Source organism: Ictalurus furcatus, chromosome 23 (genome assembly GCF_023375685.1).
Source record: "Ictalurus furcatus strain D&B chromosome 23, Billie_1.0, whole genome shotgun sequence".
Lineage (NCBI taxonomy): Eukaryota > Metazoa > Chordata > Actinopteri > Siluriformes > Ictaluridae > Ictalurus > Ictalurus furcatus.
The window spans coordinates 7414701-7441895 of NC_071277.1; the positions used below are offsets into that span (position 1 = coordinate 7414701).

The following is a 27195-nucleotide window of genomic DNA, read 5'->3' on the forward strand; positions in this document are numbered from 1 at the left end:
TTTGTGGGTCAAATTGAAGTAGAACTCAAGTTGCATCAGATCACACCGTAGATCAATAGAGATACTGTTAAGGGAGTTTCTTCTTAACGGCTCATTAGACAGTGGTGATAAAGGAGAGAATGGAAGAAGTGATTTCAGGCTAGAATAAGTAGAATGGACAAGGCTGTTAAATAGGCAGCACAAACTCGTTGGTAACATTAAGGTAGTGGCCTGTACTGTTTTTTTTTTCCTCACAACTTGGCAGTTCTTCAGCAGAGGCCTCTGAATTCCTGTTTTCATTAAGACGAATCCACAGATCAATTATCCCAGCCAGAGATAGTCATACATCCTTGAATTTGAGATTGATCAAGTGATGTACTGTTCCCTGAGTGTGTCCTTCATTCTCATTTGAGAGAGCCATAATGTGTTGCAATGATGGGGAGATGAGTTTCGATCTACAATTCTGTTCTATAGGGAAAACCTGGCTTGCCTATTTTACTTTCCCTCTCAATTTATTCTAATAAACATATCCAGATGATGAAGATTGATTGGCACAACGAGAACTCACATTGAGAAGAGAGGAAACAGGAATTGATTCTGGAGAGTAACAAGGCCAGACCTCATCGATGCACAGTAGTATGGACATAGACCCCTGTGTGTGTTTATACTGTATATAGCTCTTTATGGATCGAGACTTGAGATTGAATCTTGTTGAAGGGGTATGTGTACTTCCATGAACCTCAAGGCTATGTCACCGTGAGCTTAATGCCCCCTAGAAAGACCAGCCTTGGTGAACAGATCTGAGGGTAGAGATCAGACAAAAAGTGATCCTAAAGACCATCATGAAAGGTACAAAAAATACTAACAGTACCCTGTCTATATTAGGGTTACTGGAACCCAACCTTGGAACTAGGTCTGTACCCACAGTACCCAAGTGGTGACTAAACCACCCATGTAACCCGGTCAAGCTCCATCCGAAATGTCAAAATGGAGGCCATCTTGTGGTCCAGGCACAGTGCCAGTCAGGCAGCTGGTACATGATGGATGGTCTTAGAAGGACAAGACCTTTGGAAACTTTGGAAAATGTCTTTGGGAACATGGAATGTCACTTTGTTGGCAGTAAATGAGCTAGCGTGTGAGATGGAATGATTTTGACTAGATATTGATGGCTTTATATCTACACACATTAAAGGCTTTGGTAAAATAAAAATAAATAAATAAATAAAAACTTCTCATTCGGGGTAGTCTGCCTTCTTCTCTGGAGTTCCCACAGAAGATGAGGGATGGGATTACCAGTCCCAGGCTAAAGGCCTCACAGTTGGAATTTTTCCCAGTTGGTCTTTTCCAATCTTGATGATCTTGTGTGATTCTATTGTTTGTTTTTGAAGCCTTGCGTGATCTCATCCTATATACAGTGGACAGAAATGGCAGGGTTTTTTGATGTAAAATTTTTTTAACTAAATTAACTTTATTGTGAAATTGCAATATATAAATATCAAGTGGCAAACATGCAGAAAGGTTTTTGGGTGAAAAAAGAAAAACTTCCAATACCCAGCTTGCATAATTGGGAATGTAGCAGTATTCAGGAGCAACCAATCACGTTCAAACTCACGGTAAATACTAATTACTATACACTTGCCATCAATTAAAGTGACTGATTACCCCCAAATAAAGTACATCTGTTCCTATAGGATTTTCCTGACATCATCTTGGTAACATCCAACTGGAAAAGCCATGGGCTGCAAAGAGCTTACAAAGCACGTACGGGATATCGTTGAAAAATGTCAATCAGGAGAGGTTTACGAAATATTACTAAGGCACTGGATATACCGTGGAACACTGTAAAGACAATAATCAACAAGTTGGGAAAATATGGCAGGACAGTGACACTACTAAGAACAGGATGTCCCTCTAAAATAGATGGGAAGATCGGGGGGAAAATGGTCAGGGAGGCTTCCAAGAAGCCTACAGCAACATTAAAAGAACTGCAGCATTTACTGGTCTCTCCCTAAATGTGAGAACAATGTCCAGAATTCTTCAGATCTCTGGGCTATGGGGTAGGGTGGCAATGTGGAAGCCTTTTTTAACCACATAATAAATTAAATAAAATACATCCAATCTCCCAAAACCATGTGGAATAATGTGTTATGGTCTGATGAGACCAAAGTTGAACTTTTTGGCTATAATATCACAATATATGTTTGGCACAACAAAAAAAGCACAGCACATCACCATCCCCACGAGGAAGCATGGTGGTGGCAGTATCATACTTTTTGGGCTGTTTTTTCTTCAGTTGGAACTGGGGCTTTAGTCATTGTGGAGGGGATAGTGAATAGTTCCAAATACCAGTCAATTTTGGTGCAAAACCTTAAAACTTCTGGTAAAATACTTAAGATGGAGAGGAATTTCACCTTTCAGCATGACAACAACCCAAAGCAAACTTCCAGATCACCAAAGTAAAGGCTTAACTAAAACAAGGTTTTGGAGTCCAAACCTAAATCCAGTCAAAAATCTGTGGGGTAACCTGAAGAGGACTGTGCCCAGGAGATGCCCAGCCAATCTGTCAGAGTTAGAATGTCAATGGTGCCAAACTGACTGACTCTTACCCAAAAAGATTGAATGCTGTGATAAAATCCAAAGGTGCTTCAACTAAGTATTAGTGTAGGGGTGTGCACACTTATGTAACCAGGTCATTGTACATTTTTTTTATTTTTCATTTTCCCCCTAAAATGATTCTTGTTGTTTTTCACTTTAAATTAATAGGATAAAATTTCACAATAAAGCTAGGAAAGGTTCTGACATCACAAAATCCTGCCGTTTTAACAAGGGTGTGTAGACTTTTTATATCCACTGTATATTTCAGATTTCCTCTGCTCTTCCCAGCGTTGTCTCAGATCCTCTTCTCTGTTGTTACTAACCGTTCCAAAGTCACGATTAAAAGCCAAAGGCGTCAGGGCCGAGGCTTTGGAATAGCTTGCCCATCTCTATCAGATCCTCCCCTACAATCATTTGATTTAAAATTGACCCGTAAAACTTGTTTCTTCTCTCAGGCTTATCTATAATATGTCCTGTCTAGCTGCTTATTCTCTGGTCCTAGTTATATCTGGTTTGTTTAAATATTTGTTCATATATTTATGTTTATTTAATGTTACTATTTTAATAATGTATTTCATATTATGCCTGATGTGTAGCACTTTGGTCAACACTCATGTTGTTTTAAATGTGCTATATAAATAAATGTGACATGACTCGTGCCAGCTGTAATCTCGGATTCCTGTTCTTGATTGGAACAAGAATAAAACCCCATGTGGTCTTCTACTGTTGTAGCCTATCTGCCTAAAGGTTTGACATATTGTGCATTCTGAGACGCCTTTCTGCTCAGCATGGATGCAAAGAGTGTTTTTTGAGTTACTGTAGACTTCCTGTCAATTCAAAACCAGTCTGGCCATTCTGCTCTAAGCTCTCTCATCAGCAAGGTATTTCCACCTACAGAACTGCCACTCACTTGATGTTTTTTTTTTCCTCACATCATATCATAAACGTTACAGACTGTTGTGCATGAAAATCCCAGGAGATTAGCAGTTTCTGAAATACTCTTTCTAGCTCCACTGGCAACAACAAACATGTCACGGTCAAAGTCAGAGTCAAATCACACCTTCATTTTAAAATGTGATCCTTGAAGACTGTAAAAACACCACAGAGTAATATGGTAAAGTCCTAGAGCCAAATTCTTCTTATATTGTGTTTTAAATCTAGTAGAACTGTTATTATGAAGGTTGTATCCCAGTTTAATTTTGAACAGACTGGAGGATGATGACCTTGCCTTTATTTCTCTCAGCTCCACTATACAGACCTGTTTTCTTTTTTCTTTTTTGCAATATTTTTTGGGAAATCCTGCAGGTTGTATATAAAGCTTCATTTTCTCCTTCAAAATGTCTTGTATAGGAAGTGGATGATCTCATCATTGTTTGGTATTCACATTGGAGTCCATACTGATTTACTGACGTTAATCAAGTTCATCCTGTTTCATTTGCTGTAGTGTGTACAGGATGGATAATAATCGAATGTCTATTGACTATGATGAATTATGCCTATTGAATGACTAGACTTCCTGTTCTGTTGACTGTGTAGTGTTTGTCCCACTGACTGTAGCATATTTATATAACATACGTAGATAGAAATACTTCATAGAATAATTTTTAATTGTGTATGTGTGTTACAGATGGGACTCCGTACACATGGTGGGTTGGCAGAGGGAATGAGAAACACTTCTACTGGGGTGGCTCAGGGCCAGGGATCCAGAAATGTTCCTGTGGCATTGAGCACAACTGCATCGACCCCAAACACTACTGCAACTGTGACGCAGATCAGAAACAGTGGTGAGTGGTGATTACCTGCTTAATAAACAGATCATCTACTTACATATTTGTAAGCAATATATGATCTCAGTATATGATAATATATGATAATTGGGGTCATTTATAAATCTTTTAGTGAAGTTGTATATAGATGTTTTTGTATGACAAACCAAACATGCCTAGTTTACAAAAGTTGTGTTATTTCACAAACATTTTCAGTACATGTGTGCGTGCAATTGAAAGAAATAAGCGATTTGCATGTGACAATGTAAACGTATATTCCTTCTACATAAATTTACACAAACTCAGGAGCTCTCAAAGCATACAAACGCTTTTTCTGAACTAACCGGATTTTCATGAATACCAAATTTCTCATGTAAACGCCCCTGAGAATGATTTCTGAATAAATTTGTTTGTATCCAGCTTGATAAATGAGGTCTGCTGATTGTAATAGAGTCCCAGATTTCCTTCCCAGACTTGTGGATCCTCCAGATAGCAGGTGTGTGTGTATACAGGTGTTCAAGTGTAAATAAGTCATGCAGGGAATGAACCAGCCACTTAAATTACACATACCACTAATGTAACCACTGAATAAACAATTTCATTGTACAATTTTTTCAAAATTATGATGATAACATGAAATAAAAGTGTGCATCAGTATTATAGCAGGCAGCCTTAACTTGAGCCAGGAGAGAGAGAGAGAGAGAGAGAGAGAGAGAGAGAGAGAGAGCGCGCTACTGAGATTTCACTTGTGAGAGCCCACCAGCTGGGACTCAGCAGGAGTGTGAGTAGATTGGACTCATGGAATGTAAAAAAGCCAGACACGATGTTGTAATATGGCCTTCCTGAACTTAATAACGTGTTTGTTTGGGCAGCACACACGCTGAGACTTTCTGCATATTTTCACTGGAAATGTGACATCATGACCTCCTTCAGTGGTTGTATATGCCTATAATTTAAATTTGGCTTACACTTGTATAGTTTCACCAAAATAAATTGAAATGTAGCCATAGTTTATTTTCATTTAATAGAAATTCCTTGGTTTGCGTTGATTATTTTAAGAAAATTTTGATTCCTGGATGTTACAAAACAATAAGCACCTCCTCACACCTCCAAGTCACTAGTCACTAGTAGCCATATATAATAAGAATAAGATGTTTATATGCGTACAGGCATTGTAATATTCCTGTATACGTGGTTGTTATGCCTGAGTTGCCATTCCTAAATACCTAGATTACATCTAAGCATCTGTGAACACCCACATGCACATATATCTCCTTTCAGTGGATTTTCTGAATACATTTCCAATTAAAACAAGCATATTCTAGAGGTGGGAATCATTTTCTTATACCAGCGCACCCCCGAGTGGATTATTCATTACATATTGAATTCGTCCGTAATTTACCTTACAAAGAAGAAGTAATTAAGAATAATTTACAACCTACAAACCGAAGGCTATTGATTTGTTTGATTTAAGATCTCGTTAATCCAAGGAAATCTAAAGCACAGCTGAAATAAAGTCTTGGATCAACTGTACTGTACTAAGACAGAGGAAAGAACAGGGCAGTTTTAACGTTTTTTAAGTTCTTATATTATAAAGACCACAGAGAGCCTAGCATAAACGGTACAAATTATGACAAATAAGAACATTAGGCTGTAAAGCTGGGTGTAGATTTAGATCCTTAATGAGCAAGCCAAAGGTGACAGTGGTGAGAAGGAAGAAAAAACAGACTCAGAAAGGAAGCTCTTGTGGGTGAAACTGGATAGTTATAACCGGGATTATAAATCATTACACTATTCAGGTGTAGAAAAGCGAAGCTGAAAGTACAAAGGATATTCAGTCTAAGCAAGCTGTGAATAAGAATAGTCTTTATGATTACAGGAATAGTTTTTAGGTACAAAATATGCAGGATTCAGGTGAGATTGTACACTAAATCAAGGTTGAGAGATAGTTTGGGAATACATTGTTTTTGAAGTGTGAATCTTTTGAGCATTCATGGGACCATCCAGATCAGCAGAAATTGAGTGCAGAAGCTCCGAGATGGATTACAGCATCAGGATGAATCTGCCAGAGTATGAGAGGAGCTACAGCAATAGCAGTGTGACAGAATCAGAAACTGGCTAGAAAATGTGTTTTTAGAAAATGTGTACTTTACTCAAGTATTATTAATCCTCAATTATTGTACTCAAATACATTTCCGAGAGAAATAAAATCTCTAAAAAAAAATTTAAAAAAACATTTTTACCCCTACATTTTCATTTTAACCTTCAAAATACCTGTTACAAATCACAAACACCAAACGTCATAGACTTTTCTTTTTTCAATTTTTTGTATTATTATTATTATTTTTATTATTATTATTTTTTGTAATTGAGGTTCTTCATTTGCCTCCCATGAAATATTGGGTTTATAATTCACCATCCAAGCAAAGGAAATATACTGCATTACTACTTATGTTTTGTAAAATAGCTAGATAAATTAGCTAGCGAGTTAAATATTGTACATTAGTTTGTTAAATTGTTTAGCTAATTTGTTTTGTAAATGACCTTGTTGATTTGGCTAGCTAGTTAACTTTTGTACATTAGTTAAATTAGCTAGCTAGTTAACTTTTGTACGTTAGTTAAATTAGCTAGCTAGTTAACTTTTGTTTTTATTGCAAATGTGTCCCAGTAAGCATTCCAAAAAAAGTTTTTCACCAGTAGCTAAGCAACAAGCCAAATTCTAGGTTTGTGTGTAGCAGAAGGTTTTCATTACGACTGATGATTCATTCGTGAACTAACTAGTCATACAGGGTCGAGCATGATGAACCTGTGGTCACTTTTACTCTTGAACACTTGATTATGTTCAAATGTACTGAACATATTTTTGTTAAAACTTTTGGTTAAGTAGATTTTTGCCTCCATCCTTTTACCTTTGACCGAGTAAAATTCTAACAGTACACACACTTTGTTTTCCACCCCTAACAGTCATGCAGCTATGTATGATTTTATTTATCCTCAAAAACTGTACATCATATAGCCAAGTTTCTGGCACAGCATTACTGCCGTTTAATGGCTTCACACATGGCTATTTATATTCTTATAAGACACATATTGTTGTCAGTTTAGCTGGGGGAACTATTTACAAGGAGTATTTTCTATTTCAGACATTAAACAGCCAGGCATTAATGTGGAGCACTTAAAAAAATAAGCATTGGCCAATAAGTGGCAATGATTACAATTATACTGAATTTGATTTGTTATTAAGTCATATTCTACACTGGGTTCAACAGTCCTGTGTTTTTCTGGTGGATTTGATCAGTTATTATGGCTATTTGTTTGCAGGAGAGAGGATTCAGGGCTTCTGGTATATAAGGACCACTTACCTGTGAGCGAGGTGGCTGTAGGGGACACAAATCGACCCGGATCAGAGGCCAAGCTCACAGTAGGACCTCTGCACTGTCATGGAGACCGTGAGTTCATTTCTTTTTACTTTAAAGCTGTAGGGGTAACGCAGTCCTCTGTATAATACAGGCTTCAGATAAACACTGTATTAATGCAAGTTACTTTGCTATGCTATCAGTTAATCCTTCTGCAATGTCAGACAATTTAGCATTTATACACTGTTAATATGCAGCATTTATTTCTAAGGGGGTCTATTTTTATATTTTGTTTCAGTTATTAACAATGCCACAGATGTATAGTGGCATTCTGTATAGTTTGCTATCTAGAGCAACCGTCAGACCGGAAATGAGAGCACAAGCTCCAGGTCTACTTCTCTGCTTCTGCGCTTATCACTGATGCATTTTCACACCTCATTATTTTTGTTAATTGCACCACGTTTATCATTTAGAGCAGCTGCATGCGATTACGGTTACCTGTTTGATGAGGGCATCAGGCAGCATTGCTGGTATAAATTGTTTCTTCACTTTTTCCCTGTGGAAAAAAAAAAAAAAAAAAAAAAACCTCTGACTTGGCTTGGGAGAAATTTACAACATGAATGCACGTGAATATCTGAAGTTATTCTGGAGAATGTAGATAATCAGTGTTCATCAAATGAATGATTACTCTTTCAGTAACAGTATCTATGAAGCCCATACTTGTGTAGTAACGTGAAGGAATTAAGTAATTAAGTCATGGTCCCTACTTAGTAATAAGAGGGAACAAGATCATTAAGTCATGGCCATTGTGTGTTGTCAATTTCAGATGTTTTAGTTTGAAAGATTTCACACAAGTAGCAATCAATGTGAAGGTGAAGGAACTTCCTAAAGTTCTTAGAGACAACATTATTAAACAACACTTAAATGGAAAAAAGCTACATACCATTAGCAAAGACCTTAAGCATGCTTATCAATGCATATGTTTTGAAAATATGCAGTTCATGGATCCACAATTAATCGTCCGCAGACAGGTGTGCTTCACAAAATTTCCCAACACACTCTCTAAATAATGAAAAGGAAAGTAAGAAAGAGGCAGAGGTGACTAGAAAAGAATTGCAGGATGACCTGAAAGCAGCAGGATCAACAGTTTCATAGCGAACAATAAGCTGTGAACTGCACCGTTCCTCCATCTCCTGCAAAACACCTTTGCTAAAAAAAAAAAAAAGAAGAAGCACAGACATGTGTGTCTAAAAGCACTTTGAAAACTTAGAGCTCCTTTGGAAGAATATCCTCTGGTCATATGAAACAAAAATAGAACTCAATAATTCAGCTCATCATGTTTGAAGAAAGAACAGTTGCATGTATGATCCCAAGAACACCATACATACAGTGAAGTACCAAGTTGAAATGGGGCTGCTTCTCAGCAAACAGTACTGGGGCATTACACGTCTTCAAAGAAAAAAATGAATGGAGTGATATATATATATATATATATATATATATATATATATATATATATATATATATATATATATATATATATATATATATATATTAGAGGGCATAATCTCATCAGCCAAGAACCTGAATCTGGGGAGAAGATGAACATTGACCATAACAAGACAATGACCATAATGACAATGACATACAGGCAAATTAACTCAAGGCTGGTTTATAAAAAATGAAAAAAAAAGTGTAGGTGCTTGTATGGCCTAGTCGATCTCAAAACTGGAATCCTATTAAATATTTATGGAGGATTTTGAAATTGCGAGTCAATCAGAGGGACCTTTGGAGACATTTGGGACATTGGAGAACTAAAGAAGATGTGCCAGGAGGAACGGGTTCCACGATAGCTGAAAAAGCAACCTGATTCTTATCGTAGACGTCTTGAAGGTATACTTGCCAGTAATGGCTTTGCGACAACAAAGTAATAATGTTGTTAACATGTGGTGTCTGCTACTTTGTGGAAAAAAAGTTGAAAAGCTACATTATTTTGAAAATAGTTCACCTAATGCCACACTACTAAAATGCTAAGCTAGTAGCGTCACTACATGCTATTCTTACTACATGCATTCGTCACTACATGCTAGCTATTCTTCAATACTGACTGGCTCTGCAGAACATTTAGCAGCACGAATACCAAATATTATGGCAAATGGTACTCACTTACGCTATAAATATGTCAAGTTCAAAGTATTGTTGTAGCCCACATTTTATACAGGCATTAAAATGATCACATTGCTATCTACAGTGGGAAATAAATACCTGTAGCAACATTTTGATTCCCAACTGATTAATGATTTCCAGCAGCACTAAAGCAGATCCTCTCTATAGGCTGCTGCTGCTCAGGGAAAAAGTGTGTTTTGGCTTGATGGAGATAATACCCTCATATAATTCTATTTAAATATCATAATTACTTTACCAGCGTTTTGGTTACATTTTGATGCCCACCATTACATTCCAACACAAGACAATTAATATCAGCTTAAAGAGTTTAACACTGGCTCATTTGTCCATACAAAGGTGACACTAAAGATTTATTACTCTACAGATATAGAAATATGGGAAAATTTATGATACAGTGTTTTCTAACAGCTGTAGATTTATTGTGCTGAAGTCATTTCCAGCTAATAAATTCCTATGGATATGGCTGAGAAATTGAAGATAATAAACAAATGACGATTTTGTGATATTTAATGACGGCACACATACGGCACACATTTCCTGAGAAGAATTCTCACTTTCAATGAGCCGGTTAGTAAATTAAATGAGATCAATAACCCTGAGAGTAATAAAGGACTATAATATCCCTGTCTTGCATTATTAACTTTAGCAGCGAGCAGGAATTATAAAAGAATGGCAGTCGAGGATGCACAGGCTGTGTGAGATGCAAGGAATAAAACACGACAGGCCAACTTTTTCCCTGATCCATCTACTGAAGGTCTTCATTATATGCACCATAATGTGCCGAGGCCTGGACTACATAATTAGAAAAAGAACCCCAATACATTACATTGTGTTGCTAGTTTATTAGTTACTAGATCTGTATATATAATACGTCTGGCAACTAAATTTATGTATACAGCAAGGGTCGTCATCAAGTTGGCAATGTTCATAATCAGCAACAAGGAAGTGCGTACAGCTCTCCTTTATTCAGCACTGTCAAGTAGAGCCTTAAATGAGCCAAGAGCACATCCAGTCAAAGTCCTGAATACTAATTGGAAGCATTTTCTATAGCTGGTTGGCTTTTTGAAGAAAAAGCTCTCTGCCCCCTGCTTTAGCCTTCCTTAGGTACTAATAAAGAACCTGCATCTTTTAAATACCGGAAGACATGGAGAAACATAATAGACCAAAGGTTCACTCATGTACTCTTGTGCCAGACCATTCAGTGCTTTAGAGCCTGGAGCCAATAATTAAAGCAAAGTCTTTCAGTTGATGTCATCGAAAGGTCATCCCGAGTTACAACGTAATCAGAAAGCTTAATTCTAGTGGCCTGCAGCCCTAGTAGAAGAACTTTTTTCTTTTCTTTTTTTTTTTTTGTCAGAATGAAGTAGGAGGAAATTACTCAGCAATTTCCATGTGCAAGTGTTATATCCATTAAGAATGTGGGAATGTACTTTGTTATTGATGGCAGTCTTACCAAGTGTCATATGACTTAATTCCCAGTATCATGACATCAGCAAGAATGGATCAGTTAAACACAGGGTGAACATTTAATAGAACCTCAATTCTCCTCCTTATTTCTGTTAGAGCTTGAGAATGTATGAATGTACTATATTCAAAAGGTGGACCATTGTAAAAAAAAAAAAAATTCCTGCTTTGTCATTAAAAATGACACATTTACTGCTAGCTTACAAGCTATCCTGGTAAGCATTCATAGCATCTACAGTTTTCATAAGCAAAAATTATAGAAAAAAAAAGACTTGCTTTCAAACAAGCATAAATAACTTAAGCTAAACAAGACTTTTCCATGAGTCCATAGATTAAAATAAAAAACATTTTAGTGTCCAACATTCACTCGAGCCTGTCACTTGAACACATTCCACAAGTCATGCGTTCAACAGAAAGTTGCATCATCTACATTTCCTAAATATTATGGGAAAAAAATTTGTTTGTCCTTTTTCTTTATTCTCAATAATGTGATATTGACTGATCAGATCACTTTGATTGAACTAAATTATTAATAAAAAAAAATAAATACATAAATAAAGCATAAAACTGTCCTAATAGATACTAGCATGCCTTTAGCATTGATGGTAGTTAAGTCGATTTTGCATATTTGATAAGATATTGTTGTTTTCACTCAGTTTATTTATTTTTTTAATGGTTAAATGCATTTTTATAGATTGAATGTTGAACATGATTAAATGTAAAGTTGACGTTTTACCACTTTTACAAGAGTAACAAGGGATAAGTTGTACCCCAATCACCTATAAATGCCCATAACAGCACAATTTTGGATTTTGTGTAGTAATAAACCTCAGATTCATCATGTGTCCAGAAAGCTCAGGTTTTCTCCTGAAAATTCATATTCCTGATGTATACATTCTTTTAAAGATGTAATATTTTATCTATATTTATAGCCTCTGTGAACGTGTAGTTCCACCTGTGTCGTTCCTGGAGAATTTATAATAAGCAGAAAGTTTTGAGAAGTTTGAGACTTTTAAGCTTTACGAGCCATGCTGTGCTAAAAGCGACCTAGTAGACAGAGAGGATAATGAGCAAGTACTTCAGTCCTGTGAAAGCTAGCACCTCACTCAATGTGTTGACCTTTTAGAGAAAGTAAAGGAAGTGAGAAACATTGATTTGTCATTAGCAAAATCTCTAAGAAGCCGTATTCTTCTACAGTGCGGATCTTTAATCTCCAAAAGTAACCTCGCCTTTCTATTTTGTTTTGCTTATGATACTTTTTTTTGTTGTTTTTTTTCTTCTCAAGTCTTAAAGGTCAGTGCCCATGCTGAAATGTGACTGACCAGAAAAAAAAATCTATAACTATTCTTTAACAAACACACACTGTATGTTCAGTACAGAGGAAGAATAGGAGTGACACACAGATACATGATGTTAATATTCTTCCCCTTACTGACATCTAATATAATACGATAATACAGAATGCAGCCTCTATGATTAATACTGTTTCATATAATGTTTTAATTAGTACTGGTGCCCTATTCAGATTATGCAAATCACCTGTGTTTACATATCATGCAAGGATTGCAAAAAAAAAAGATTAACTTGTTCACATCTACAACTCCGTACAGAAAATTTCACCATATCGTTGATTATAAATTTGTCTTTCTTATATAACATTTTCAAATCAGTTTATTATTAGCCTTATATTATGTGGAGCATCCACCTTACATGTCCCTGAGAATGAGTTGTTACTACATTTACAAAATTAATCAAGGCCTTCTGTCCAATCATATTTGAGAACTCTACAGTGCAGTTGTATAATAATGCATTAATGCCATCCTGATTTTCCGTGCTCATTTTGCAGGTAGTTACTGGAACGCCGCTTCCTTCAACACACCGTCCTCCTACCTGCACTTCTCCACTTTCCATGCTGAAACCAGTGCTGATATCTCCTTTTATTTCAAGACCTCTGCACCTCATGGGGTTTTCCTGGAGAATCTGGGCAACACAGACTTCATCCGGCTGGAGCTGAAATGTGAGTATCTCGATTTCACTCTGTAACACACACACACACACACGTACACACACACACACGCACGCACACAACTAACCTCAAGCAGCATGAGTGTGTGTCTCCAGGGGAGAACTGTCTTTCCTGTGTCCTCCTTAATTTTTCAAACTCACTCCTCCTGCTTCTTCCATCCTTTATCTTTTTCACTGCCACATTATTAAATACCAAATGTAGTCTGATGCTATAATATCAACCAGTTAGTATATTTTACTTACTGAGCAGGTGTTTTGGTTTTTAACGCTTTTATGTATAAATTATTTGAAAACATTTGCAGACGTTTGCCTCACACCTCCGGGGTTGGGGGTTTGATTCCCGCCTCCGCCCTGTATGTGTGAAGTTTGCATTTTCTCTCTGTGCCTCGGGGGTTTCCTCTGGGTACTCCAGTTTCCTCCCCCAGTCCAAAGACATGCATTGTAGGCCGACTGGCATCTCTAAATCGTCCGTAATACATACATATATATATATATATATATATATATATATATATATATATATATATATATATATATATATATATATATATATATATAAAATGTATGTATGTGTATATATGTATATGTGTGTGTTCTGGCCAAAAATGGAAAGTCTAATCGTCTAAACGTCTACAAAAAGAAATAAATTCTGCCAGTAGCTTACTTCAACACCTCAATTTTAAGAAAACATCAATATAAATATATATTTCATCAAAACGACGTGGAAATTTTTCTTAGCGTTGTAAACGCTGCAAAGATCACGAGGTTGATAAGGAGGAGGTTTAGCAAACATGACTGCCAAAAACATCTCTGGGCTGTGAATAAAGGCGGATAAAAAGATAGACATAGTCCGATGGTCATATTTATCATTTCTCTATTGCATTTATTAAGTTACATTGAACACAAAGTAAATCAATAAAACGTGGTGCGTTGGCGTCTTTCAGTGGACTGCGAAAGAAATCTTTAAATGCTTTAAAATGCTAAAGGTTTTCTTGCGATTGAGATATGCAAAAAGAGAAACCTGTCAGCATTTCACCATGCGAAGCTTTTTCCCAAGCTGCCAAACACATGTGAGGGTTTGCCTTTGGATATTCATCCGTAACACTTTGAGGTCTACTTCCAGCACAACACACAATCCAATTTACAGCCAGCGTGACCCTTTTATAAATGATGAGTAGTCCGGACCAGCTTCAGGCCTATGCATGAGATTAGGAGTGTGTTTAAGTGTGTGTGTGTGTGTGTGTGTGTGTAGGAGGGACCTCTCTGGAGTCAGGAGATCAGTTCTGAAATTGAAGCGCTCCCACATTTCTTGCTCTCCATTACAGCTCATCGATTTCGACCCTCTCTTTTAATCCGAACTCCTGATTTTAGATTTTGCTAAACTTACTGCCCTTAACCGAGAGTTAAATCCCCTGAGAGTGTGAAATAAAGCAGTGCTTCTGATAAAAAAATTTTTATTTTTTTTTTAAAGTATTACAGCAGTGGAGAAGTTCACATCTTGATTGTATGTAAGGCTGATATGAGTCTGAGATTGAGTTTAATCATATCAGCCACCCAGAGTGTTTGTGTACAGTTACAGTGCCGTTTAATGGAAGTTATACTGTACATTGGTCTGCTCGGATACTCGATTCTGATTGGCTAGAAGGTGTGCGTTAAAACCGTCTATACTACAGGTAGTTCCGGTCAATTTATTCACCGTTCTAAATTAACAACTGTAACCAAAGTCACATAAAGTAGTAAACCTTTGTGGGTCAATTAATAAAATGTTACACATAGGTCCATAGGGGACAAAAATGTCCATGTCCAAAAACTGTTATAAAAATATTATATATTAATAATTTTTTTTCTACTTTCACTGACGTTGATTTTTTTTTTACCAGCATCTGATCATAATTACCAAACATTCATTCATTTTCAGAATTGTGACCCTTTAAATGTTTACATAATGCCACAGATGTTTCTTATGAAAAAAAAGAAAAATAGTAATTATTTTCCATATAGTAAATGCTAAGCAGAATTTTTTTCTTTGATTATTACAGTCTTTGATATGTCAGTGATTAACAACAACATTAATTTTGATGCATTCATATTTTTTATGCAGTGTCAGATTTTTAAAAAAATAAAAATTAAAAATTAAAAACCACCACCCAGGTCCATAAAGTACAAAAATGTCCATATAAAAAAAAAAACTGCCATAGAAATAATATATATTAATATTATTTTTTTCACTTTCACTGACGTTGATTTTTTTTCCAGCATCAGTTCTGATAGTAACATAATGACCAATCATTCATTCATTTTCAGAATTTTAACCCTTTAAACATCGGTTTCTTTACATAATGCGAAAATCTTCAAAGCTCAGTAACCTTCTTTGACTCGTATAAATGGGGTGTGATTTGTGATTTCCAGTACAATATCATTTCTTTCTTTCAAACTGTTCACACACACACATGCATCAAATTTTCGGTACACACACACAAACCACAACTCTGACATCCATACAAACACCCACACAATTACAGTCGCATCGTTTATTCAGTTGGTCTGCAGCGCTCTATAATACAGCAGAAGCAGAAAAAAGGAAAAGCATGCATTTTCCCCACATGCTAAACCTAAGGAAATACTACACATTTCAGATTTATTTTAAAATGCGATGTTTTGAAACCTTGTCGACAAAATAAACGCAAAATAAACGTAATTCAAACACGCACAATATCTCTCTCTCTCTCTCTCGGATATTTATTTAGTATAATTCATTCAAATAAGAGTAATCTTACACTACTTTATCTCCATGTATGATCAGAGTTGAGGATGGCAGAGGTGCAACTGATTCAACTGATTCAAATGATTCAAATGATTCCCCCAATGATTCAACTAATAAAAGGTTTGATAATGAGTCAATGAGCTGAATACAGATAAAAATAAACCTGCAGGACATTCGGGCCTGAGAATTAGAGTTGAAAACCCCTGTATTAGAATATAGTTTTCCTAAAGCTTCTTTCTGAATAGGACTATATTTGTAACTCATTCTCAGCTCAAATCTAATATTAAAATGTACAAACACCAATATCTACATTGAACAGTTTTAAAATAACACTGCAGTCAGATTTTTAAAAATAAATAAATAAATAAAAAAGTTAACCTTATACCACAACAGTTTCTAGTGCTGGCTGCAGGGCAAATCCAGGGTTTATATTAATGCGTGCACTCAAATACTTAACTCATTCATGAGGATTTGTACGGTGGATGCTTGACAAAAATCTAAGCCTAATAATAAAAGGATTAAAAGACATACAAACGTATAATCGTTGATCATGAAGCTTTCTAGAATGAGGTGCTGATTCGACATTTATGGAAGGAGTCTCCACTGTCAGCACATTCTAGCAGTCGGTACGTTTTCCACCGAGTCTTCAGGACGGAAGGTGTAGCACATTTATATTCAAGACAGAGCAAAAAGAGAGAGGTTGGAGAATGAAAGACACAGACTGTTTGTTCAGGCGCCCTAGTGGAGTAGATGCTAATCTGACTATTATGTAAAGATAGCTTTTGTTTAAAGAAAAACAGTGATGAGATCGACGAAAGAAGCATATCATCTTTCAAAGTTTTACGTCATAGATCCGCATATGAAATTTGAGCTTTTTCTGTCTCGTTGTTGTGGAGCATGCGATAACTGAACAGATGTTTAGCCTCTGGACTTGCTTGCAGCATGCCAGAACCCCCGACATCACATCACAAATCAAATACTTTTACTATGAATTTAAAAATCATGTTCCAACAAGGCAACAATAATATACAGCTGATTGGTAGGGGTTAGCACGTTCACCTCACACCTCCAGGGTCGGGGGTTCGATTCCCACCGTGGCCCTGTGTGTGCGGAGTTTGCATGTTCTCCCCGTGCTGCGGGGGTTTCCTCCAGGTACTCCGGTTTCCTCCCCCAGTCCAAAGACATGCATGGTAGACTGATTGGCATGTCCAAAGTGTCTGTAGTGTATGAATGGGTGTGTGAATGTGTATGTGATTGTGCCCTGCGATGGATTGGCACCCTGTCCAGGGTGTACCCCGCCTTGTGTCCGATGCTCCCTGGGATAGACTCCAGGTTTCCCGTGACCCTGAAGAGGATAAGCGGTAGGAGATGGATGGATGGATGTTCCATTGACCAAGCAAGCTGTAGTATACTGAGACAGGATGACAGGATGACAGGATGACAATGATACCTCCTGTTTATAACCTCATCTACGCAGTTTTCCAGGAGATGGTTAAATGCTGTTTACTCAGTTTCAGTGTCTACTCCATACTCGGATAGGCTCCAGGTTTACCCGTGACCCTGAAAAGGATAAGCGGTATAGAAGATGGATGGATGGATGGACTCTCCAAACAAAGGGTTAACCATTAAACATTAATGTTAAAAATTATACAAAGAAAAGTACAATGCATCATTCATTCATTATCAAAACATTGTCATCATTGGCAAACTACTCTATAAAAGGGATAAAAAAAAAACTTCAGGGACAACCGAGTGTTTTATTCCAGTGTTTCTTGTTCTTAGTTTACTTGACAGATCAGATTAACTCATATTATATGATTGATTATATTTCCATGATTTATGGTTCTCTTCTGGAGTTATCCTGAATCAGTAAAAATAAATAAATAAATCAGAGATCAAATTTGAGTCTTGGGAGAGTGTTTTTATTTTTGAGACTCTTCTAGTCCTAATGCAATGAATAAAGTGCACTACACTTAACTCTACACTGAGCACTTTACTGATCTCACTTTTTTTAGTGTACCTTCTGCATATCGACTGCTCTTCCTCTGTTTCCTCTTTCCCTCCTTTTCTCTGTTCCCTCTGTTTGCACAGCTCAAACACACCATGTGACATTTCTGCTAACAGAGTTACTCATGGCTCACCAGCTCCCCCTACATACAGCCACTGGAAATTGTGATGAGAACACATCACAGTGAGAAAGAAATGAGGTTTTGAATGATTCCGGATGGACACCATGACACTGAATCCGTAATGTGAAGCATGTGCAGGGCCGACATGGGCATTTTTTTAGACAGCAGAGAGGCTTGGTGCTTTTCGGCTTACTGCAGCAGACATTTATATTTTTCCATGGCTCTCATGTACTCTCGACGACCATGATGATAAAAATGACCCACAACATTAAGACAGTGATTAATTTTGCCACAGAAAGCCATTACATTTCACTTTGTATAGCATAAGCATATAGAAATGGCGTCAGTGTTAGTCAAGAGATAGGTCTGATATTAGAGAGGAAAGGAACGCAAAAGGCAGCCTAGTTTGCTTTCTTCGTGCTGCTCTTGACTCGTCATCACTGCTGGTTCTTGAACAAGACCAGCTGTGTATATAAGCAATTATTTTGGAACAGCAACCAATTACTGAAAGACTTCCCGCACCACTTTCCATCCTGATGGCATTCGATTAAACTCTAACTTCCATTCCCGGAGTTAATCGTATTAGCTGATCTGTAGAGTGGAGTAGACACTGAAACTGAGTAAACAGCATTCAACCATCTCCTGGAAAACTACGTAGAGACATTTTATTTCGGCAGATGAGGTTATAAACAGGAGGTATCATTGTCATCCTGTCTCAGTATAGTACAGCTTGCTTAGTCAATGGAACATCCATCCATCTTCTATACCGCTTATCCTCTTCAGGGTCACGGGAAACCTGGAGTCTATCCCAGGAAGCATCGGGCACAAGGTGGGGTACACCCTGGACAGGGTGCCAATCCATCGCAGGGCACAATCACATACACACTCACACACCCATTTATACACCACGGACACGCCAATCAACCTACCATGCATGTCTTTGGACTGGGGGATGGGGAGGAAACCGGAAACCCCCGCAGCACGGGGAGAACATGCAAACTCCGCACACACACAGGGCCACGGTGGGAATCGAACCCCCGACCCTGGAGGTGTGAGGCGAACGTGCTAACCACACAGCTGAGACAAACTCATTTCATTGAGGATTGTATGTGTTTATGTAATAAATAGTGTTATATTGTGAAGTGACCTTGGGTATCATGAAAGGAATATAAAAAAAAAAATTATTATTATTATTATTATTATCATCATCATCATCATCATCATCATCATCAAGCATCACATAATCAGTACTACTCTCCACTCACTGATATCGCACAAGAAAAATGGTCTAAAATCCAAGTTCAGAATCTTGCAGAGTTAAGACATGCCTCTTTTTTCGACACTCCTCTTATCTTAATAGAATTAATTCCATTTTGTCCGAGGTCTGAGTGCCAGTGTCCACAAATTCAGTGTTGATCCTCAATACGTGTGCGTAGCTTAACTCAGCCTTATGTGTATATTATTACATATTATATATTACAAGTAGCTGTAGTTTTTTAAAACTTTTTTTAAATCCAGTTTTGCAAAGTCTCTTTATAAGTGGTTTCTATAGAAATGATCGAATATTAGTAGGAGAACATTTGCATAAACCTTGCAGCTGGCACTACTGTCAGAGTTGCTGTTGTAGAAAATGAATCAAAATCTCTTGACCGATCAGAATTGAGCGTCCTGGTGTACAAGCTGTCACTGTAGAAAAAAGAACATATTAGAACAACCACATTAACATTAACCTATCGTTTGTGTTACCACCGGAACTACTTTCCAAGCCATGCTGTTATACAAAAATAATGCACACTTTTTGACCAATCAGATTTGAGCACTCAACCATGCTGTGATAGAAATATCTAATCTAAGACTAATCGATATTTTAGGACAAGATTATTACATGTCTTTAAGTTTTATTCATTAAACTGTGAGTGTGTGTCTTGTTGTTTCTCTCCAGCGCCCAATCTCGTTACGTTCTCCTTCGATGTGGGGAACGGGCCGGTAGAGCTGAACGTTCAGTCACCAACACCGCTAAACGATGACCAGTGGCATCAAGTCAGCGCTGAGAGAAACGTCAAAGAGGCTGTGCTTCAGCTGGATCAGCAATACAGACAGGTTCGAGCTGCACCTGTACAGGGACACACACGCCTAGAGCTCTACAGCCAGCTCTATGTGGGTAAGAAGCTCACACACAACCACACACACACACACACACATATATTGTGTATAATATAATACTGAGACCAGCTCATACAGCCAAAGGAACTATTTGTATTAGTGCTCAGATTAAAATAAACAGCAACTGCTGGAGTTAAATAAACTTCTTTGCTTGGTAGAAAGGTTGCCACCTTAATTTTAATGCCGGTTTCTCTAGCTCACTGGAGCAGTCATAACCGAGAAAAATGGGCTGAAAATAATAAATTAAAATAGTTTCAAAGTTCCATTATGGCTGTGAATGTATGAACACCGGTTTGCAAAAGGTAATTATCCTTGAAAATGAATGGCTTTGGTTTTTCATGTGCTGTTTTGTTCCTCGGCTCACTCAGCACATTAAGGAAGTGGAGCAGGCTCTTTTATCTCTCAAAAGTTAGTGCTGTAAAACACTAAATAAAAACCATGCGCTTTTATAGCTCTGTTAGAGTTTCAGTGATTATGATGAAATTCATAAATAACTGCTTCAACTTTTATAGCTACGACCATTAAACACACCGAGATGTCCAACTCTGACGAGCTCCTGTATCACTGCATCGTTTATTCTCAATTGTGTCGTCGAGCATTTTGGTCTACAAACATACGAAAATTGTATTTTTCCCCAGAGTGGTTCGGCAGGACGTCAATGTCTTTATCAAAAATGCTCCGCTGTCTGTGTAATGAGCTTTCAGAAACTAAATGGATGCAAAAGTTGCTGAAATTCCTGTCTGAGATGTAATGTAATCTGTAGATTAGTTTTGGACTCTGTGTTCTGGTAAATGTGTCTGTTGGGAAGTATTATGATATTCAATGCCTGGATTTTCTCTCTAGCCGCTGAGTGTTTGTGCCACATTTCCATTAATAAAGCAGCTCATTGTCTAGTTCATTCTGTATTCACTGTTCATCTCGTGAATTGATGAAAAACGTCAAGTTTGTTTCTTACACGTCATTCCTTTTGCATTCAAAAATAGAAAATAGACCTGTATTGCACACTTTTTGATTTAACATCAGCATGATCGCACGTTCGATCGCTAGATATTTCTCATTAAGTGCAGTTTATTCTTCATTATACCTCGGCACTGTCGAATTCTCGATTCTGATTGGACGAAGGCTGTTGTTTAACGTTTAGAGTACTTCCTGCTGTGATTCAAATCAGTGTTATGTTAATGCGCTCATTCTACTATATTATCATTTGTATACTAACAGCTTATTCACAGGGACTTGTCTGGCAGACAGTTCACATAGTCTAAGACTAATAATAAACTGATTAATTGTATGGTATTATTTAACGAAGAAAACGTAGATAACGTTCATGGAAGGAGTCTCCAGTGATGGAGAATTTTAATAATATGACAAGCTGGGTTTTTGGGGGGGTTTTTTGACTTAGTAATTCCAACAGAGAGAAAACAGAGTTAGGGAGTGACTGTTTATAGCTGCTGTAATCAGTGATAACAGGAACTAAATTGATTCCCGAATGTTCTACAAAATTAAATGCAACTATAAACAGATTAAAAAGTACAATAGTACAATATAGTAAGTCAATACAATTAATGAGTTGTTCATTAATCTTTTAAAACTTCTAATCGTCGTCAAATTGCTGTGGTTTAAGAAGAATTAATCATTTTAAGAAGTGCTGTTATGGTCAAATATGTAATTCTGTGGTGGTAACAGTAACTCCATCATTGATTATTTTCCTAGAACAGCACACCCCAAGAGTTTGCTTGCTTCTTATTCATATTTTTGTGGAGGTTTTTATTTTTATTTTCTGTTTCTGCATGTGTTTTGCTTCTCGCACGCTGACGCCGCTCTTTCCAGGAAAACTAGCATCTTGGGCATGTCAGGAAAGTAGGTAACATTACTATACAAAACATTCAGGTACAGATAAATCTGATAAATCATACGAAACCTGGATAGGACAAGGCCTGATAGCTTCTCAGGGTGTGAGCCTAAGTTTGGGTTCTTAATCTGTGAAACTTCTCATACTCTTTCCAGTTAGTCACAATTTCCAGTTTCGGATACCGTATAATGCACAAAAAAGCAAAGAGTAATGCTATCAATATGGTCTGAAGAACTTATGTTGTTTATATTAAGGCACAACGGTAATCTGTCAAGTGTGAAATTGAGATCAAGTAAAATAATTATATAAAAGAAAGTGTAGGACTCAAAATTGCTGTGGTATAAGAGGAATACAACACTAGTAACGTCCTCCTTGTACAACCCGGTTCCAAAAAGGTTGGAAGGTTGGGACGCTGTGTAAAATGTCAATAAAAACAGAATGCAATGATTTGCAAATCTCATAAACCCGTATGTTATTCACAATAGAACATAGAAAACATATCAAATGTTTAAACTGAGGCAATGTACCACCTTAAGGGGAAAAAATTAAGTCATTTTGAATTTGATGGCCGCAACACGTCTCAAAAAAGTTGGGATGGGGGGGCAACAAAAGGCTGGAAAAGTAAGTGTTAGTAAAAAGAAACAGCAGGAGGTTAATTGGGAACAGGACAGTAAGATAATTGAGTATAAAGAGAGTATCCTAGAGAGACAGAGTCTTTCAGAAGTAAAGATGGGCAGAGATTCACCAATCTGTGAAAAACTGCGTCTACAATTTGTGGAACAATTTCAGAATAATGTTCCTCAATGTAAAATTGTGAAGACTATGAATATCTCATCATCTACAGTACATAATATCATCAAAAGATTCAGAGAATCTGGAGAAATCTCTGTGTGCAAGGGACGAGGGTGAAAATCAATATCGCATGCTCGTGATCTTCGGGCCCTCAGGCGGCACTGCATTAAAAACAGGCATGATTCTGTAATGGAAATCACTGCGTGGCCTCAGAAACACCTCCAGAACTCATTGTCTGTGAACACAGTTCACCGTGCCATCCACAAATGCTGGTTAAAGCTCTATCATGCAAAGAAGAAGCCATTTGAACATGATCCAGAAACTCTGCCATCTTCTCTGCGACAAAGCTCATTTAAAATGGACTGAGGCAAAGTGGAAAACTCTTCTGTTGTCAGACGAATCCAAATTTGAAATTCTTTTTGGAAACCATGGACGCCACATCCTCTAAACTAAAGAGGACTAAAGAGGAGAGGGACCATCCGGATTATTATCAGCGCTCAGTTTGAAAGCCTGCGTCTCTGATGGTATGGAGGTGCATTAGTGCCTATGGAATGGGCAGCTTGCACATCTGGAAAGGCACCATCAATGCTGAAAGGTATATACAGGTTTTAGATCAACATCTGCTTCCATCCAGATTCCATCCCATCTTTACTTCTGAGAGACGCTACCTCTGTAAGATACTCTTTTATACCCAATCATGTAACTGACCTGTTCCCAATCAACCTAATTAGTTGCAAAACGTTCCTCCAGCTGTTTCTTTTTAGTAACACTTACTTTTCCAGCCTTTTCTTGCCCCGTTCCAACTTTTTTGAGATGTGATGTGGCCATCAATTCAAAATGACCTTATTTGTGTCCTTAAAACAGTACATTTCCTCAATTTAAACATTTGATATGTTTTCCATGTTCTATTGTGAATAACATTTTGGTTTATGAGATTTGCAAATCATTGCATTCTGTTTTTATTTACATTTTACACAGCGTCCCAAATTTTTTGGAACTGGGGCTGTAACAGCACACACAGGCTGGCGTCTTTTATTCCTTACTTAAATGACTATAAATTCTGCAGAAAAGCATCTCTCTCTCTCTCTCTCTCTCTCTCTCTCTCTCGCTCTCTCTCTCTATCACACACCCACACACACATATACACACACAGAGGAATTAATCTAGTGCCATGTCAACTGCTAATTGAGTGTAGTTGTGGAATTCTTAATGTCTTTCTTTGCTTCTACTCCTCTGCTCTGGATTGTGTGTTAAACAGTGTGAAGTCAGTTTCTAATGAAAGTCTGATAAGAGTAAAAACAACTGCTTCATCTCTCACTTGGCAGATGATTCCTGTCATGTCTCTGTCCTTGCTTTATTATTTCCTATTTATTAAAGATGACTGCGTCATGGCTGTTCATGAATAAAGTCCACACTTATAAAGCAGCAGTTTCCTATAATGACAGAAAAGTGTATTGAGGATAATGCATTCAAGTTGTTTAAGCCTCATTCTCCAGGATCTACAGCATGGTATGAAATCATTTGAGTATTATTTCAAGATTTTCAATTGATACCGCATTTGCATTGATACCGTAGGTGCAGCAGGAGGACAGAGAGGCTTCCTGGGATGCATCCGCTCCCTGAAGATGAACGGCGTGACCCTAGACCTGGAAGAAAGAGCAAAGGTCACTCCCGGAGTTAAACCCGGATGTTCGGGTCACTGCACCAGTTTCGGGATGTACTGCCGCAACGGAGGGAAGTGTGTGGAGAAATACAACGGCTATTCATGCGACTGCAGCGACACGGCTTATGACGGACCCTTCTGCACTAAAGGCGAGTGTTTAGCGTTCCGTCTAATTTCATAATAATATCATAAATACTCTTGCTCTGATCATTTTCCACAGCGCAGCTGAGTTCTCAGATCTGATTGGTCGGATGGTTGCTTAGATCTGGGCAAGAAAAAAAAATTGTCAAGCCCCAAATGGCAAAATATTCCGCTTTTAATGATCTTAACAACTAATCATTGGTCAGAAAATTTGCAAGAATTAAACACTTATGCTGCAGGGAACTGTTTGGAGAAAAGCTAGAAACAGGAAAATTCACTTATAATACCTTTTTTTTTAATAATACATTTTATAAAAAAAAAAAAAAAAGCGCCTTTCACGACACCCAAGGTCACTTCACAAGTACTACAAGCAAATACAATTCACAAAACACTAAAACACAATATTTTATATATATATATATATATATATATATATATATATATATATATATATATATATATATATATATATATATATATGTATGTATGTATGTATATGTATACAGTAGCTCAGTCTTATCGCTGTTTGATTTCAGATAGTCCTTAATCATCCACAAGTTTATGTCATGAAGACAGGCTATGATCGTACTGTACGGAAGAGAGGCTGAAGGCTTCGTACACATGTAAAGCTGAGTATCGTCAGCATAGCAGTGAAAGTGTGAACACCATGATGTCGAAGGATATTGCCGAGTGGGAGGAGATAGATGATAAATATGAGAGGCCCCAAAACTGAGCCCTGGGGAACGCCTGGGGAGCTCTCTGGCTTGCAGCTCATTATTTGGACAAATTGTGTCTTGTCAGTGAGGTAGGATGTGAACCACTGATGTACAGTGCCAAGGACTCCAGTGTTAGCTAGACGTTCTAGAAGAATCCGATGAGAGATGGTGTCAAAGTCTGCACTGTGGTCTAGGAGGATGAGAATGGAGAGTAGTCCAGAATCAGCTGTGCAAAGGAGGTCACTTACAGTATATATTCTTCCTGTACGCAAAGGTAAACTCATGATAACGATTCAAATGTTTGATGTAAAATTCAAACTGATACATTCATGATACATACATACAGTTACTCAAGCCACCATGTGTATAATTGTCAATAATGAATTCTCAGTCTTGTTGCCTCTGGGTCAGTTCAGTTCCTCGAGTCGCTCAGCGCAGCGTTGAGGTTCAAAAATCTTCCTTATAGACATTTCAGATGTTTTTAGTTGTTGTTTCTATGATATGTGTCGTGGAAATGCAACAAACTTATATTGCATTTACTTATACTATATGCTCATGCGTCATGCTTTGAATATGTTTATTCTCTCGTTATCTCTCTTGATTTTCCATTATCCTCTTCGTTCTACCTCAAATGCAACAGTTTGTGCATTAGCTAGATTTTGCTGCTGCTGTAATAGGCATATATATTACTCTTACTCAGCTAAATGAGCCACATGAGCAATTTTCCACTCTTGTACTCGTCAAAGACAAAGCACTGTGTTTACAGAAGCACACGGATGATGACAACCATTTTGTCATGCCTGTGTGTGCAAGTTTTAAAGTCGCAGACAATATCCATATCCCATGATCTTCGGCTCGCAATCTCACAGCTTGTGCAGTTATTACTTGTGCCCATCATCACCGGTTATAATTAGTGATGAGAGATAGAGCAGATGGGGGGTGGGGGATAGAGCTGATAGAGCTGAGCTTGTCGCTAACAGAGCATGCTGTGTGTTTGTGTTGCAGATGTTGGAGCTTACTTTGAGGCAGGAACGCTGGTCCGCTATAACCTGATGCCGGAGGTGATGTCCTCAGTGTCCAGCGTGGATGGAAAGGATTTCGCCCCGTCTCTGCCGTCAGACACGAACCTAACCCGAGAGATCGTGACCTTCAGCTTCAGCACGTCCAGCACTCCCAGCATCCTCCTGTACATCAGCTCAAGGATCCGTGACTACATGGCTGTAGTGCTGCGACGCAACGGTACATAGAGTGGTGCTTGAAAGTTTGTGAACCCTTTAGAATGTTCTGTATTTCGGCATAAATATGACCGATCACTGAACAGATTTTCACCCGAGTCCTAAAAGTAGACCCAGTTAAACAAGTGAGACAAAAATATTACACTTGGTCATTTATTTATTAAGCAAAATGATCCAATAGTCCTTATCTGTGAGTGGGGAAATTATGTGAACCTCTAGGATTAGCAGTTAATTGTAGAGTGATCAACCAACAAATATCGCTCCAAGTGCAAGACGTGTAATAGACTACGAGGTCAGAAAGGAACCCAGGGTAACGTCTAAGCAACTAAAGGCTTTTCTCATATTGGCGAATGTTAATGTTCATTAGTCCA

At 37.6% G+C, this 27195-nt stretch overlaps 1 protein-coding gene across 1 annotated transcript in view; it reads left to right on the top strand.

Annotated features, from left to right (window-relative positions):
• LOC128599611 (contactin-associated protein-like 2) overlaps window positions 1–27195 on the top strand; it is a 98422-nt gene that overhangs the window by 59758 nt on the left and 11469 nt on the right. Inside the window, exons 13-18 of the mRNA XM_053611387.1 lie at window positions 4202–4358; window positions 7662–7789; window positions 13194–13364; window positions 20208–20426; window positions 24645–24881; window positions 26595–26828. Of these exons, the coding sequence (XP_053467362.1) occupies window positions 4202–4358; window positions 7662–7789; window positions 13194–13364; window positions 20208–20426; window positions 24645–24881; window positions 26595–26828 (1146 nt within the window). The remainder of the gene's footprint in view (window positions 1–4201; window positions 4359–7661; window positions 7790–13193; window positions 13365–20207; window positions 20427–24644; window positions 24882–26594; window positions 26829–27195) is intronic.